Source organism: Coenobita brevimanus, chromosome 53, assembly GCF_032717465.1.
Source record: "Coenobita brevimanus isolate Jiangsu-jjx chromosome 53, ASM3271746v2, whole genome shotgun sequence".
NCBI lineage: Eukaryota > Metazoa > Arthropoda > Malacostraca > Decapoda > Coenobitidae > Coenobita > Coenobita brevimanus.
This window is the reverse complement of record NC_137006.1, coordinates 18,575,785-18,591,673: the sequence shown is the minus strand read 5'-3', so window position 1 is coordinate 18,591,673 and position 15,889 is coordinate 18,575,785. Positions and strand designations below refer to the sequence as shown.

At 40.3% G+C, this 15,889-nt stretch overlaps 1 protein-coding gene across 1 annotated transcript; it reads right to left on the bottom strand.

The window, feature by feature from the left end:
• Positions 1 to 592: 592 nt before the first annotated feature.
• On the bottom strand, positions 593 to 5,671 carry LOC145400765 (venom allergen 5 2-like). The gene is made up of 6 exons (XM_080273204.1): positions 5,623 to 5,671; positions 4,237 to 4,508; positions 3,237 to 3,341; positions 1,604 to 1,705; positions 964 to 1,083; positions 593 to 739 (listed from the first exon to the last, which is right to left on the bottom strand). Exons 1-6 carry the CDS (start codon positions 5,669 to 5,671, stop codon positions 593 to 595), a joined length of 795 nt encoding a protein of 264 aa, XP_080129330.1.
• Between the last annotated feature and the right edge of the window lie 10,218 nt (positions 5,672 to 15,889).

Below are 15,889 nucleotides of genomic sequence, written 5' to 3'. Positions count from 1 at the left end.
AGGGTCTGACAGTATACAGCTTGGCACCGTTAATTTTTTACTTTACTGCTGCATGTAGGTCATTTTACTCAGTGTGGAGGATGTCTGTAGTACAACGTATCAAAGAATTTTAAAATGGTAGATTCTTTTAGGGTTAGAATATTATGAAACTTCATTTATGCATAACTTTATTCACTACATTTTTGACACTCAAAATTTTTAGAGTTACAATAAACCACAGTAATGCATGATTCTGTTTACTAAATCTTTGACAAACTTGAAAATTGTATTGTGTCATTGATGGAGCCTGCTAACACTGTTTTGCTTACCTGAAGGACCATTTTGGGTTATACAGTATTAATTATCTTTAGGAATATTGATCATTGAAATAATAGACACATGGAGAAGTGTGTGTGTGTGTGTGTGTTTGTGTGTGTGTGTGTGTGTGTGTGTGTGTGTGTGTGTGTGTGTGAGAGAGAGAGAGAGAGAGAGAGAGAGAGAGAGAGAGAGAGAGAGAAGGTCAGGGATAGGGACAGGCAGGTAAAGAAAAAAGAAAACAAGAAAAACTTCACATATCCACCATCATCATCATCATCATCATCCATTTCCCACACTATCCCTTCACGGTATACACAGGCTGGTAGAGGATATTGCCACCTGGTCCGTAGTTACAAAAGAAGTTCCTCTGGGTGTAGCCTTCATATTGGCTTTCCCACCAGATGGCGCCACACCCTATCTCTGTCGACTTGGCCCACACCACCTGAAAGGAGGAGGATTAGTTTTTGTTTTTTTCAGCTTTGACCCCAACTGCATTCTTCCCATCGTGAATGATGAGTTGTAAAGCTAAAATGCCCTCTTTCCATGAAAGATGCTGAGTTGTAGCAGTAAAATATGATGATTAGAACTAAAATTCTTTCTCGTTATGATGAATGCTAAGCTGTAAGAATGCATTAGCCTTGCCTGTGTGGGGGGGGGTGACCTTACCTGCGTGTAGTGACCTATAGCCTTGCCGTTGGGGCCATATAAGCCTTGGAACTCTCTGGCCCATGACCCGGGGTGGTTCTTGACTTCATTATACCACATCTCCACAGCCTTGGTCCAGCTCTGTTAGATGATAGCAGGGGGCAGGGTTAATCTCTCTCTCTCTCTCTCTCCATACAAAACGCTATCTTCACCATACAAAAGCTATGTTTCCTGTTTTTTTTTTTCCTCCAATCACTAATACATCCATCAGTTCCTTTATACTACACTTCATCCTCGCCCTCCCTCTTCTGATCCTCCTCCTCCTCCTCCTCCTTCTTCTTTATCTCCCTCATCTCTTCCTGTTCCATTCTCGATCTCGGGTTTTTATCATCCTAACTCATCATCGGTCTCCCTCTTCTGTATCATCCTCGTCTCCCTTTTCGTATCCTCCCATCTCATCCTCGGTGTCTCTCCATCTCCTGTATCAAAGTCGGTCTCTTTTCTTATCACCGTATCTCATCTTCACTCTCCCTCTCCTTCTCCTCCTGTATCATCATCGATCTTCCTCTCCTCCTATATCATCCTCGGTCTTCCTTTTCTTATCCTCCTATTTCATCTTTGGTCTCCTTTTTCCATATGCCACTTCAAAGGGTATACTCACATCAAATCCACTGTATGCGTTCTGGCCGACGTCTTTGTCATAGGAGCAGGTGCGACGTAGACGACGGACATCATGACCCCACACACACTCCTCCGCCCATGCCTGTCAAAGAAAATGGGATGCTTGGAGAGAAAATGGGATGTGTGGAGAGAGAATGGGATGCTGCAGAGAAAATGGGTTGCATGGAGAGAAAATTGCATATGTGGAGAGAGAATGGGATGAGTGGAGAGAACATGGGTTGCATGGAGAGAAAATGGGATGCTTGGAGAGAAATTTTGGGTTCATGGAAAGAGGATGGGGTGTGTGGAGAGAAAATGGGATGCATTGAGATGAAATTGGGTGTGTAGAGAGAAAATGAGATGTGTGGAAAGAAAATGGGATGCATGGAGTGAAAAAAAGAAAATGGGATGAGTGGGAGGAAAATGGGATGGATGGGAAGAAAATGGGTATTGTGGAATTATTTTCTGGATGTGTGGGAAGAAAATGGGTTGTGTGGAATGAGAAAAGGAGCATATGAGGCGAAAACGGGTCGGATGGAAATAAAATGGGATTTTTTTTTCTTAAATTGCCTAACAAAACATCATCATATCATCAACATCCGGACCTCCTTTCCCATCCAAGGGCAGGGTGAGGAAAAGAACAGAACAACAGAAGGAGAAAATGAATGAGTAAAAAAACAAAAAATAATCCATACACCAGATTACTGGTGTCCTCCATTCGTAAAATATCTGTAACAGTTGGACTTGAACAACTGTAAGTTGAAGTTTGGAGGGAAACAACTCTGAGGAAGCGAGTTCCAGAGAGATGCAGTTTGGGGAATGAATGAATTTTGATACGCAGAAATTCTGCAATATGACTGAGTGACATTCCAGTCATGAGCACTGCCAGATGCCCGTGTAGCACGAGGTAAGGCATGGAGAGGTGGCACAAGGGACGCAACTTCGTCTGAGCATTTGCCATAAAAATATACAGTATGTAAAGTAATGCAAGGGAGGCAACATTCCTTCTTGTTTGTTGGGTATTTATAATAGCAGGGTTTTTAATAATTCCAGCAGCTTTGTTCTGAATTTTGTCTAGTTGTTTTAATGCAACCTCTCCACACCCACTTCACAAGGGTGAGCAATATTTAGTCTGAGAACGTACATAACTCTTATAATTTATAGCTAACTGCTCGTCAGTGAAGAAGTTACGGACTCTGCTGCAATAACCCAGGTTTCTTTGAGGCTGTTTTAGCAAGTGATCTGACATGAGAGGTCCAGCTGAGGGCATTGTTAAGTGAGACACAATTTCAATACTTTTGGAGATGATAATATTAGTCGCATTGAAGATACTATACGAATCTGGCAATATCTGTCTATTAGTAAATTATGTATATTTGATTTTACTAGCATTTAATGAGACAAGGTTGTTTTGTCCCCATTTGTTGATTGTAGATACGTCTTGATTTATGGAGATGGCTGTACTGACTTGAGAGTTAGAGATATTAGATATTGCAAATGGGTGTCTGAGTGTGAATGAACTATGAAGTGTTGAGTCATCTGCTTATGAATGGATGGGGTTCAGGGTGACAGATAAGAGAAAGCTCTGCTGGAATGACCTCATTGTGACCTTAGATTACCCTGAGTGTACCGACCTGTGCCAGCATTGCCAGGTCATCGTTCCAGGTGACATCGCCGAGGTCAGTGGCTGCTGGCTGAGAGGTTCCATGGTACCCTAAGGTTTCCTTGCCCTCGGCTACCTGAGGGTCAAAGGTCAAAGGTTATACTGTAGGTGTTAGGGTGCATAAGTTACAGATTCTTGGTTATAGATATGTGAGTACTATATACATTTATAGGTGAGAAGGATCCATTGTGCTCCTGAGGCTCTTTACTTTCTGCTGCTTGGGGGTCAAAGGCCAGAGGTTTTAAAGGTCAGGGTACAGGTTAAAGATTTCATGTTATATATGAGATGTTGTGGGCTATTGCTTAGTACTATACATTAACCAGAGGGGAAATGCTTTGTTTTTTTATCCGACTCTTCATGGTATTTTTCTTGTTCCTGTTACCATCGTTCATTGCAATGGCCTTATGCCTTGTGGACATGGTGACCTGAAAATCATTCTGCAAGTACCTGGGTCTGTTACCTCAAGACGACCTTTTTAGATTTTCGAGTTAGATTTTCATAATTTTGTAGTTGTTCCGTTGTCCCGAAAGTTTACGAAGACAGGCGCTGAACCATCTGACGCAAAAGTAACACCCAATAAGGGCGAGTGTTTTTATTTGGATTCCGGACTAGTCACAGGACGGGGTGGGTTCAATTCGCGAGTGCCTTGTAGTTTGGTTTGTTATTCTTTTACTATGAGTGTCAAATATAAGCAAATGCATATTTTTATATGTAAGAAGCAAATTTTGGAGAATGTCACGTATTTCCCCACAAAAGTTTCCTTACTAGTAGGTAGTATATACACTTCTCTCCCTCCCATACCCTTCCACACCCAGCAATCTCACATATTTCCTGACTCTTTTGTAGACATACGTATATTGATCTTTTCGCTGTCTATCACCCTCACCTCCTCCCTTACATTCCCACAACCACCCACTCCCTCCCTTACCCAGCCCCAACCCCCAACATCCTTCAACACCCATCTTCCTCACCCTTTTCCTGAGTCTGTTGTGAGCATCGAGGATCTCCTGTTTCTCTGCAGCGGTCACCCCTTTGCGTGTCAGCTTAGGGCATTTGGGGTTGGGCGGCAGAACCATCACATGCTTGTCGCCCCACTTCCCTTTGTAGTCGCAGGTGTCAGCCCTGAGTTGATCAGGTACTGCGACGGCTGATTCTTCGAAGTCATCAATGGAAAGTTCGTTGTTTGTCTTTTCCAGTTCCGGTCCTGGTTGTCCTTGGCGGTCGGCAAATAAAAATGGCTGGGCTGCAGAGGAAGAAGAGGAGGAGTGGGATCATTATTGCTGCAAACATGGTGGTTGAGAGAACGAGAGGAGAGTTGGAGGGAGGAAATGTTTTGATAGTTTGTCAGAAATTGGAAGGAGGAAATGTGTGGAGAGTATGTGGTGTTTGGAGGGAAGCAATGTGTGAAGAGATTGTCAGAAATTGTGGGGAGGAAATGTGTTGGATGAGCCTGCCAGATCTGGATGGAAGAAATGTGTGGATAGTTTGTCAGAAACTGACAAAAAATTGGAAGGATTGAATGTGTGGAGAATAAAATTGGAGGGATTAAATGTGTGGAGAATAAAAAGTTAGGGGGAGTAATTGTTAGGACACTTTGTTACCAGAGAAGAATTAGACGATGTATTTTTATTTTTCCCATTTCCACACCTTCCCATTCATCGTATCATATATTTTTTTCAACTGGAGGGGTTAGTTATGGCCTTGCTTAACCATTCAGTACGAGTGATTTTCCAAAGATAACCCTTTCAATGCGGTGACAATTTTTAGTTTCGTCATCGTACCTCTAGATTATTTATTTTAGTTTAGGAGTCTTGTGGTAATTAAGAGGTTACTGAAGGCTATATCTAACCTCCAGTTTGCAAAGCGCCCCTAAGCAAGAACAGACTCAGTAAATATGTTGTTGAGTGGAAGGGGTCAGATGATATTGTTGGTGGAATGACTGGACAAAATGCATCATCGGAGTGAAGTGGTTGAATATATGGAAAGTTTACCAGAAAAAAGTCTGAGATGAAATACATATGGTGAAAGTTAGAGGGAATAAATGACAGGCAACATGATATACTATTTTCATTTAAACTTGGCTTAACGTTATTTACTGTCCATCTTGAATTTTGAATTGTAGCAGTATAATAACAGAAAATATTATGCAAGTCACGAGGAAGTGCTATGAAGAGGGTGAAGGGCCCTAACATCACCTTTTTTTGAAACGGTGTAAGTAGGACGTTACTTCATCAGGATATGAAAGGTTCGAGGAGTGATGACAGAGCTTAAATAGGGGGATGTTGATGATGATGATGATGGTGTGGTGGTGGTGGTGGTGATAATGATGATGATGAAGATGGATTTTAGAGACTTGCCTGGGGCTACCATGAGAGGCAGGAAGAGTAGTAATGCCTTGAGGGTCATAGTGGTGGTGGGTGAGGTGGGGTCTGTCTCGGTCACTCACACACACACACACCTGTCCCACTCTCTGATTAGCTTTGGTTACGTACTCCCCATTTTATACTTCCCTCGTCCGTTCACCCCCACCCCCCAATCTCTGGCTAAAGTTACGTAACCCCTCCATGATTATATTTTTATTTTTGTTACCCCCTTGTGATTTTATTCACTCCATATGAAATTTATTTATTGCAGTGGAGGGATGAATAACAATCACCCGGTACCATTTACTGCCAAATAACCCTCTTAACCCCTTCAGTCCCGATGACGTAATTCTTATATCATATCTTAGGTTTTATTGATAACAGGACAGAGTTTTCAAATGGAAGGGTTAGATTAAAAACCTTTCTCTATATAATTATTCCTATAGTAGCTTTCATTTATGTTAAGACTGACTTTTTGAACGGTAAGCATTAGATAAAACCTCCAGTAATTCCTCCAATACTATAATTATTTCTTATGATGAGAAAAAGCAGATGAAAGAAATATGGGTAAATTATAAATACAAGTCACCGTATTGGTAGGCTTAAGATGAAGAAAACCGTCTGGTGGTATACTTCTTTCACCTTAACCTGGCCCAGATTTAAGTCCATTTTTTTTTTTTTTTTTTTTCAGCTTGTTGGGTAGAAAAAGGCATTACCTCGGTCTTACATTCTTTATCGTAACACTCCTCCGTGACTAGCATAGTATTTCAGTATTTATTTATTGCAAAAATGCAGGGGGCAAGATGGAGAGAGGATAAATTTGTCAAGTTGGAGCAAAAAGAGTATACATATAGCAGGATTATGATGCAGATGATGGAGAAGTAATCGTAGTGAGAGTTAAACCACTGAATCCCGTGATTTTTCTTTGTTTCTTTGTTCTTGGTACATCCAGACGATTTTTCCAGCTCAAGGATGATTTTGTTTAGCTGGGTCTTTCATTCGTCCCTGTAATACGAGATGTTTCCTTTGTTGAATAGAGCTGAGTAAAGGAAAACTCTTTAATAGCACTCGTGTTAGTAAAAAACTTATCTAAAGCCAGCCACTTTGATGTGTGTGTGTGTGTCTGTTCTTATCTAATTGTTCTTACCTAACTGTATCTTTACAGCATGAGTCAAGCTCGCACTGTCTCGTGTATTACACCATTCCTATCATACATATCCCTACATTTGTGAATAGTTTTGGCACACACTTCATTTGGTTGCGCATTCCGCTGATGAATTGCCCTATTTGAGAAACTGAATATCCTTATGTCTTTATCATCTCTCTTTTTATGCATTTTTTTGCATGTCCTCTTATTGATGCTTCCCCACAGGCTATATACTCATTTATGTGTATTTTCTCTTTCCCTGTGATCCATGTATATAGCATAATAATGTCATCTGTTTTCCTTCTCTCTTGAAATGTTGGTAGGTTTAATTTTTCTGGACTTCAAAGCTTAATTCCCTTAAGCTCGGTGCCCATTTTGTAGCTGCCCTTTGTACCTTTTCAATCTTATCTATATGTTTTTTGAGATGTGGATTCTAGACTACTGATGCATACTCCAGGGTTGGTCTAATGAATGGTGTGATTATCTTTCTCAGCAGTTCTTCATTATGTGAATACTACTCTAATATTAGCAAACAGTGTGTGCATAGTCCTTACTTTCTCGTTTATGTGTTCAGCCGGTGGTAGTCTGTTATTGATAATCACCCCTAAATCCTTCTTTTTTGATGTCTGTAGAGTTCAACTTCTCAGGTTATAATCCCAGTCTGGTCTTTTTTCACTTTTACCAACTTTATTATTTGACGTTTGTCCACACTGAATTCTATTTGCCACCTACTGCTCCATTTATTTAGCTTGTTTAATTGTTCTTGCAGCTCTGTGCAAGAGTCAATGTTTGTAATTTTCCTTTGTATTTCTGTATCCCCAGCAAACATATTTAGATAGCTTCCATTTGCAATGTTGCTGTCTATGGCATTTATTTATGCTAAAAACATAACTGATGCCAGCACATCACTATCAAACATTTCACTACAATGACGTGCCCTCTTCGTTCTAGCTACCAACTGCGTGGCGGGGGAGGGGGAGAGGAGAGGGTTAGCGGGGTGATGAACACGGAGGTGGAGAGCGGCTAGGTAATTTCAGCACCTTTCGCTAATGAGAGAGGGCAATATTAAAGCGTGTACTATTTAATTCAGGTGAGACGAATGATTGATTGAAGCGACGACACCTGTGGTTCTGATACACACACATACACACACACAGACACACACACACACACACACACACACACACACACACACACACACACACACACACATACAGGGAGGGGACTGCCCCATTATTAAAACTAACCACGCAAGATGTATGCAATTTCCCAGTATATGAAGTACTATCATTTTCAAAACACCGGCGTCAATGCAAAATGGTCAGTCGATTCCACGTTTCATAATTCACATAGCAACCAGGTAGAAACATGAACCTTATTTTAATTTTCTGCCACGTGTTTCAATAATGGGGTCAAAAGTTGGGAGTTTCCCACTCTTCATCGATTTCAACTTTAATAGTGTATTTAAACGATGGATTGAAACATTGATCACTGGCTCATTTTTCCATACATGTCTATCCATCGATCGATCCAGTCATCCATCCATCCATCTATTACTGTCTATATCTGTCTATATCTATCTATCTATCACTAGACGCCTTAATCCTGTAAAACGTGTCCACAGACACCTCGTCTTTATCTTTCGGTCGCATGTCCTCTGCATTTGGCTGCTGTCTCTCCACCGATGGGAATCAGGGTGTTGTAATGTGATAACAGTGTGGCAGGAGCCAGGATATGGTAGTTTGGTAGCAGTTTAGAAAACAGGGTGTGGTGGTGATGAACATTTTCAGAATGGAAATTAAAAGTACATAGAAATGACGGAGAGAGAGAGAGAGAGAGAGAGAGAGAGAGAGAGAGAGAGAGAGAGAGAGAGACTTTCAGCGTATTCTTGAAGAAGGTGTATATAGAATTACAAAAGGAGATGCAGCGGTGGGTGGGAGGAAAATCCTGGTGCCTCTGCTGCCAGTCAGATCAGGTTAGGTCAGATTAGGTGGGGTAAGGTCACAGTCAGGATCTCTTATTGTGTCAGATCTTGGTTACGTCTTCATTCTCACAGGCTCTCATCATCACTGCATATTTAATACTCTCTCTTCGCCTCCTCTACCATAACCCTCTCTTTCCATAGTTGTTCTACTCTCACATATTTGTCCCTTCTCCCTCATCTCCATTCGTTTACTGTCATCATCATCCCCCTAAATCTCTCCATTCTCTCACTTCCCTCCACCACTTCTTCTTCGTCGTCATCCACATTACCGTCTTCGTCCGTAAATATCCTGTAACTACTTTTTACCTCTTTGACTCATTTTCTGCAGACGAGTTCTTCTTTGTCTGCACACTTCGTCCTTCTTATTTTCGGGGTCCGCCCCACCCTTCCCCCATGCATATGGCCTAATTTGGAGCAACGCTGTAAACGACACTGTTGAGGATAAACAGAGACTGGTATACCAGTATTTAGCTACTTTTCTTTTGAGTCATTGGTGATGAAGTTGTGAACGACCTCCTCAGGGATGAGATGTTCTCGTCAGTGATATTGGCACAGAGTCACCACTTACTTTGTCGTTCGATCTTTTGTTTTTGAAGGGTCCAACGTGCTTCCATGCGTCGGCTTGGTCATCTAATGGCAGCTGTCCATGCTGCTTGATGTCTTGCAGCTTCCCTATTCAGTCTCTTATCGTTGAGGTCACACGCAGTTAAAACTTCTTACTCACCTAACTTGTTTTTTTTTTAAATACTACATGTCTTTATTTTCTATAATGCATCTCTCAATATTACTGAGTACTGGTGATGATAATTCGTAATCATCGTGATTTTCATGTTAACTTGGTTTTTCACATTTACACAGGTTGATTTATAACAATATGCATCTGTCTTAATGGCCTCCTAATTCCTATCTTCCCCTTCTTTCTATCATCCCTCATTCCTACAAAATGTTTTTTCTGTTTTCCCATCATCCTACCTTCCCACAGTCCTTCCTGCCTTCTTTCTAACCTTTCTATCCTCCCTTCATGCCTTGCTACCTCACATCCTTCCTCACTTCCCTCATAATTATGTACCTTCCCTTCTGCCCACCTTCACACATTTCTCCCATCCCTCTTTCCCTTCCACACTTTTCTCCCATCCCTCCACCTTCCTTCCTGCCCACCTCCACACTTTTCTCCCATCCCTCCACTTTCCCTCTTTCATGCCTTCGCTCTTTCCGACCTTCCCCGGCGGTAAAAAAGAACTAACGCCAAAAAAGACGTCCTTCTAGTGAAGGTATTCGTGTGAGTGGACAAAAGAGTAAACCAGGATTAAATGTAAAAAGCACATTTATACTTTTTAAATCTTTATTGAAATGCACTCTTGAAATGTTTATTGATTACTGATTACAGAATCAACCTAATAATTGAAAGAACCCCTTCAGTACAATGGCTTTTTAAAATTGAATTTTAGCAATGCTGTTCTCAGATAATTTGAAAAATAAAAAAAGGGAAACAGGAACAGTGGTGACTGTGAAACCATCTCTCATCTTGGAGAGAACACTCTTTTAGGCTTTGTTCAGATGTGGTAGTTGGTAGACAGTAGGATGGTAAGTTGTTCGTGTGTGGATTAGTGGGATTGTGGCGGTATCCCAGACTTTGTATCTGTCTATCTATTTATCTATTTCTTAGTGCTAGCAAAGATTAGGAATGGGTTTGTGTGTCTTGGCAGGGTGTTGGATAAGCAGGCTTTCCTCTGGCTAAGTTCTCCCCCCTCCTGTATTCTCATGGCTTTATTAATAATACTGTGTGAAAGTTTTATCAGTTTCCTAATTATTGAGTCCTTTTTGTAACATCTGTGACTGTCAGATGTGATCTTCCTGTATCGCTAAGGGCAGAGTTCAGTCAAGTACTTCTCACTTCTTCATAGATGAGTGAAAGACAACTCAGGTGATTCAAAGTTAACTGCTTATCCAATCAGAAGGTTTTTTTGAAGTCTTCCACAGACTCAGTTGTAAACTGCAATTAGTTTAATAGGTTCTACAGGCAGTACAAATTTTGCTAAATGTTCCATTACAGGTGGTTCATATTTTGCTAAAGGTTCATTACAGGTGGTTCAAACTATTCCATAGGCTCCATTACAGGTGGTTCAAACTATTCCATATATTGTATTACAGGTGGTTCAAACTATGGCATAGGCTCCATTATGGGTGGTGCAAACTTTGCCTTAGGCTCCATTACAGGTCGATCATACTTTGCCCTAGGCTCCATTAGAGTTGGTTGATGACAGGGGGAACAGAGTCTGCTTTGCGTTGGTCTTGTGTGTCGATCACTCGTACCATCCCATCAATGGGCTCGGTTTCCTCAGCGATAGTCTCCACAGCATCATAGTATTCGGCAGCTGGTTCTTCAAAGTCATCACTGGAGAGTTCGTAGTTTGTCTTTTCCAGTTCCGGTCCTGGATGTTCTTGGCGGTCGGCAAACAAAAATGGCTGGGCTGCAGAGCAAGAGGAGGAGGATTGGGATTAGTACAGCTGCAAACGCTGGCTAAAAGAATGAGAGGAAAAGTGGATGGAGGGAATGTATGAAGAGTTTGTCAACAGTTCGAGGGAGGAAATGTGTGGAGAGTTTGTAAAAGTTGGAGGGAATAGATAAGTGAAGATTCTGTAATAAGAGGGAGTAGGGAGTTTGTCAGAGTTGAGGAGAGTATGAATGTGGAGAGTTGTCAAAAGTTGCAGGGAGTAAGAATGTGGAGAGTTTGTTACCAGAGGAGATTTAGAGGAATTAACCCCTTCAGTGGAATAATGTATTTCCTTTTCCCCCCCAGACACTTATATTAATCGTAGCATATATTTTTCAGACTGGATAGTGTGGTTTTATTTTTTGATTTATTCATTTCCACACAGGAAAACATATATATTTTTGACTGGCTGATCATTTATTTAGTTACTTATTTCTTCATTTCCTGACAATTCATCATAGGATATATTTTTTGAACTTGATTTTTTTTTTTTCATTTCCAAACCGTCATTTTCATCATAGGATATTTGTTTTTTACTGGATTTTTTTATATATATTTCCAAATCGTCATGTGCATCATACGATACGTTTTTTTGACCTCTTTTTTTTTTTATTCATTTACAAACCGTCATATTCATCCTAGAATATATTTTTGGACTTGGAGTGGTTAGTTACAGCCGTCATTAACCCCATCAATACGGGAGGTTTTTCCTGAGGTAACCCCTTCAATATGGTGAGTTTTTTAGTTGACTCATTATACCTTTAGATGTTATAATTTAGTTTAAGAGATTTCTGGTATTTAAGAGGTTACTGAAGGCTGTAATTAACTTCTCCGGATTGAAGTGTCCGAGCAAGACTAGAATCAGTTAGTACGTCATTGGGTGGAAGGGGTAAACTGAAATCTATAGGTGGAAGAGGAGAAAATGTGTCAGTGGAATGAAGTGGTTGAATATAGGGAAAGTTTGTCACTGGAAAAAAGAGAGGAAATATATGTGTGGAAAGTTATGAGTGAAAAGTTAAATTCATGAATTCCGTGGAGAGATAGACAGATTTAATGGGTGAAAAATAAAAGGATTAAATGGGTGAGACGTTAGATGGATTAATTAGTAGGAAGCTAGATGGATAGAATAGGTGGAAAGTAAGAAGGTTTACATAGGTGAGAAGTTGGAAAGATTACTTAGGTGAGAAGTTGTCAAAGAGTTTAAGGGATTGATTAGGAGGGGGTTAGGGATTTATTGAGGAAAGTTAGAATTAGATATGTGCAAATTTAGAGGAACATATTATAATATGGAAAATATGTTACGCACTAAATAATTCACTGACAGAACTATACTTGTTTTACTTTAACTTGGCCTAAAACTGTCATTAATCCACCTTGAATGCTAAGCTGCAACAAGAGATTGACACTGGAATATGATGCTAGTCAGGAAGTGCTGTGGAAAGAATGTAAAGCTATAGCATTGTGTTTTTCTTCCACTGAGCTACGTAAAACAATTTAAGTAGGACGTAACCGAATTGAAGCCGATATACACCGCCTTGTTTAGTGTTTCATCAGGCTACTGAAGGTCCGTGTAGACGTGGCAGCGGATAAAAGAGGCGGGATGGTGATGGTGGCGATGATGACGGTGGTAGTGATGGTGGTGATAGTAGTGTTGATGGTGGTAGAGATGGTGGTGGTGATAATAGTGATGGTGGTGATAGTAGTGTTGATGGTGGTAGAGATGGTGGTGGTGATAGTAGTGATGATGGTGGTGGTGATAGTAGTGATGATGGTGGTAGTGATGGTGGTGGTGATAGTAGTGTTGATGGTATTAGAGATGGTGGTGGTGATAGTAGTGATGATGGTGGTAATGGTTGTGGTGGTGATAGTAGTGATGATGGTGGTAATGGTTGTGGTGGTGATAGTAGTGATGATGGTGGTAATGATGGTGGTGGTGATAGTAGTGATAATGGTGGTAATGATGGTGGTGGTGATAGCAGTGATGATGGTGGTAATGGTTGTGGTGGTGATAGTAGTGATGATGGTGGAATTGATGGTGGTGGTGATAGTAATGATGATGGTGGTAATGATGGTGGTGGTGATAGTAGTGATGATAGTGGTAGTGGTGGTGGTGGTGATAGTAATGATGATGGTGGTAATGATGGTGGTGGTGATAGTAGTGATGATAGTGGTAGTGATGGTGGTGGTGATAGTAATGATGATGGTGGTAATGATGGTGGTGGTGATAATACTTATACTTGTGGTAGTGATGATGGTGGTAGTGGTAGTGTTGGCGATAGTAGTGATGATGGTGGTAGTGATGGTGGTGGTGATAGTAGTGGTGATGGTGGTATTGGTGATAGCAGTGATGACGGTGGTAGTGATGGTGGTGGTGATAGTAGTGATGATGACGGCAGTGATGTTGGTTGTGATAATATTGATGATGATGATGATGATGATATTTAAGAGCCTTGCCTGGGACTAGCATGAGAGGCAGTAGGAGCAGCGTTGCCTTGAGGGCCATAGTGGTGTTGGTGGGGGTGAGATTGGGTCGGTCTATGTCACACACGCCTGTCCCACTCTCTGATCAGCTTTGGTTACGTACTCCCCATTATATACTTCCCTCATCCCTTCAACCCTCCCTCCCCCCGTCTCTGGCTAAGGTTACGTAACCCTTTCACGGTTAAATTTATACTTGTGTTACCCCCTGGCGGTTTTATTCACTCCATATGAATTTAATTTATTGCAGTGGAAAGATGAATGACAGTCAACCCTCCAATCTACTACCAGATATCTTTCCTAACCCTCTTCAGTCCCTATGGCGTAATTCATGTGTCTTAGGTTTTATTGATATTAGGACAAACTTTTCAAACGAAGAAAAAACGTGTAACTTTTTCTATATCATCATTGCTGCCCTTAGAAGGTTTTATTTTAGTAAGACCCGCTTTTGGGACTAGAAGGGTTAGAAAAAGTCACCATTAATTCATCCACTACCATCATCCTTTCCAAGGATATGTGAATGCAGGTGTAGGAAGTAAGAGCAAATTATAAATACACGTCACCGTATTGACTGGTCCAAGATAAAGAAAACTGTGTGGCGGTATAGTTGTTTCACTTTAACTAGGCCCAGATTTTCGTCCCTTATTTCAGTTTTGTTCTCGTAGCTCAGAAAATGACAGTACCACGGCTCTACATCCTTTTTCCTAATATTGCTTCGTGACTAGCATAGTATTTCAGTATTTATCTATTGCAAGAACCCAGGATTCAAGATGGGCGGAGCGTAGTTTTGAGTCAAGTTAGAGTGAAAAGAGTATAGGATGATGAAGATATTGAAGTAATCGTAGTGAGAGTTGAATAGCTGAATTCTCTGAAATTTTTTTATTGTTTTTTCAGACCTCCAGAGGACATATATTTTTTCAACATAAAGGTTAAATTTTCAGCTGCACCTGTCATGAATCCCTTCAGTAACTCTTAGCTGAAGAAACTAGTATCAAAGTGGGAATAATAATGAAAAAAAAGAAAAGAAAGAAAGACGTAATCATCATCATCATCGTCGTCATCATCATCATCACTGTGTGTGTGTGTGTGTGTGTGTGTGTGTGTGTGTGTGTGTGTGTGTGTGTGTGTGTGTGTATTCTTGTCTAATTGTTCTTACCTAATTGTATCTTTACAGGAATGAGTCAAGTTCGTGTGGTCCCCTGTTTTCAGCCATTTTTATCATACATATGTTTAATTTTATGAATAGTATCGACACACACTATTTCATTCGGTTGTGCATTGCACTAATCAATTGCCCTATTTGGGAAACTGAATATTCTTACGTCTGTATCAACTCTCTTTTTGTACAGTTTTTTGCAGTGTCCTCAGTGATGTTTCTCCATAGTTTATATGGTCATTTATGTTTATTTTCTCTTTTCTTGTGATGCATTTATATAACTTAATCATGTCACCTCTTTTCCTTCTTTCTTATAATGTTGGTAGGTTTTATTTTTCTATTCTTTCTTCATTGCTTAGTTCCCATAAGCTTGGAAACCCATCTTGTAGCTGCTTTGTGCCTCTTCAGTCTTATCTGTGAGTTTATTAATTGGTGGATTCCATGCTACTGATGCATACTGCAGAGTCTATCTAATAAATGAGGTGATTATTTTTCTCAGCATGTCTTCATTTATATAAGTGAATGCCACTTTCATATTAGCAAGCAGTGTTTACATATTCCTTACTTTCTTGTTACTGTGTTCAGCCGGTGATAGTCAGTTATTGATAATCATCCCTACATCCTTCTCCTTTTCTGATGTGTGTAGAGTTCAATCTCCTAGTTTATAATCCCAGTCTGGTCATTTTTAACTTTTACCCAACTTTATTACATGACATTTCTCCACACTGAATTCCATATGCCATCTACTACTCAATTCATATAGCTTATTTAATTCTTCTTGTAGCTCTGTGTTTGTATTTTTCTTTTGTATTTTTGCGTCCTCAGCAAACATATTTAGATAGTTTCCATTTCCAATGTTGCTGTCTATGTCATTGATATATATATATATATATATATATATATATATATATATATATATATATATTGTTACATAGCCTATGATTTCATCATCCTTTGTATAATTCTAACGTACAGTATGCTGCATGTTTGATCACGATTCG

Excerpts from the sequence above, each read along its gene's own strand:
- LOC145400765 (XM_080273204.1), bottom strand. The coding sequence starts at position 5,671 with ATGACCCTCAAGGCATTACTACTCTTCCTGCCTCTCATGGTAGCCCCA. Across the intron at positions 1,084-1,603 it reads ACGCATACAGTGGATTTGAT|AGCTGGACCAAGGCTGTGGA; the intron begins GTGAGTATACCC and ends ATCATCTAACAG. Across the intron at positions 740-963 it reads CTATAGGTCACTACACGCAG|GTGGTGTGGGCCAAGTCGAC; the intron begins GTAAGGTCACCC and ends TCCTCCTTTCAG.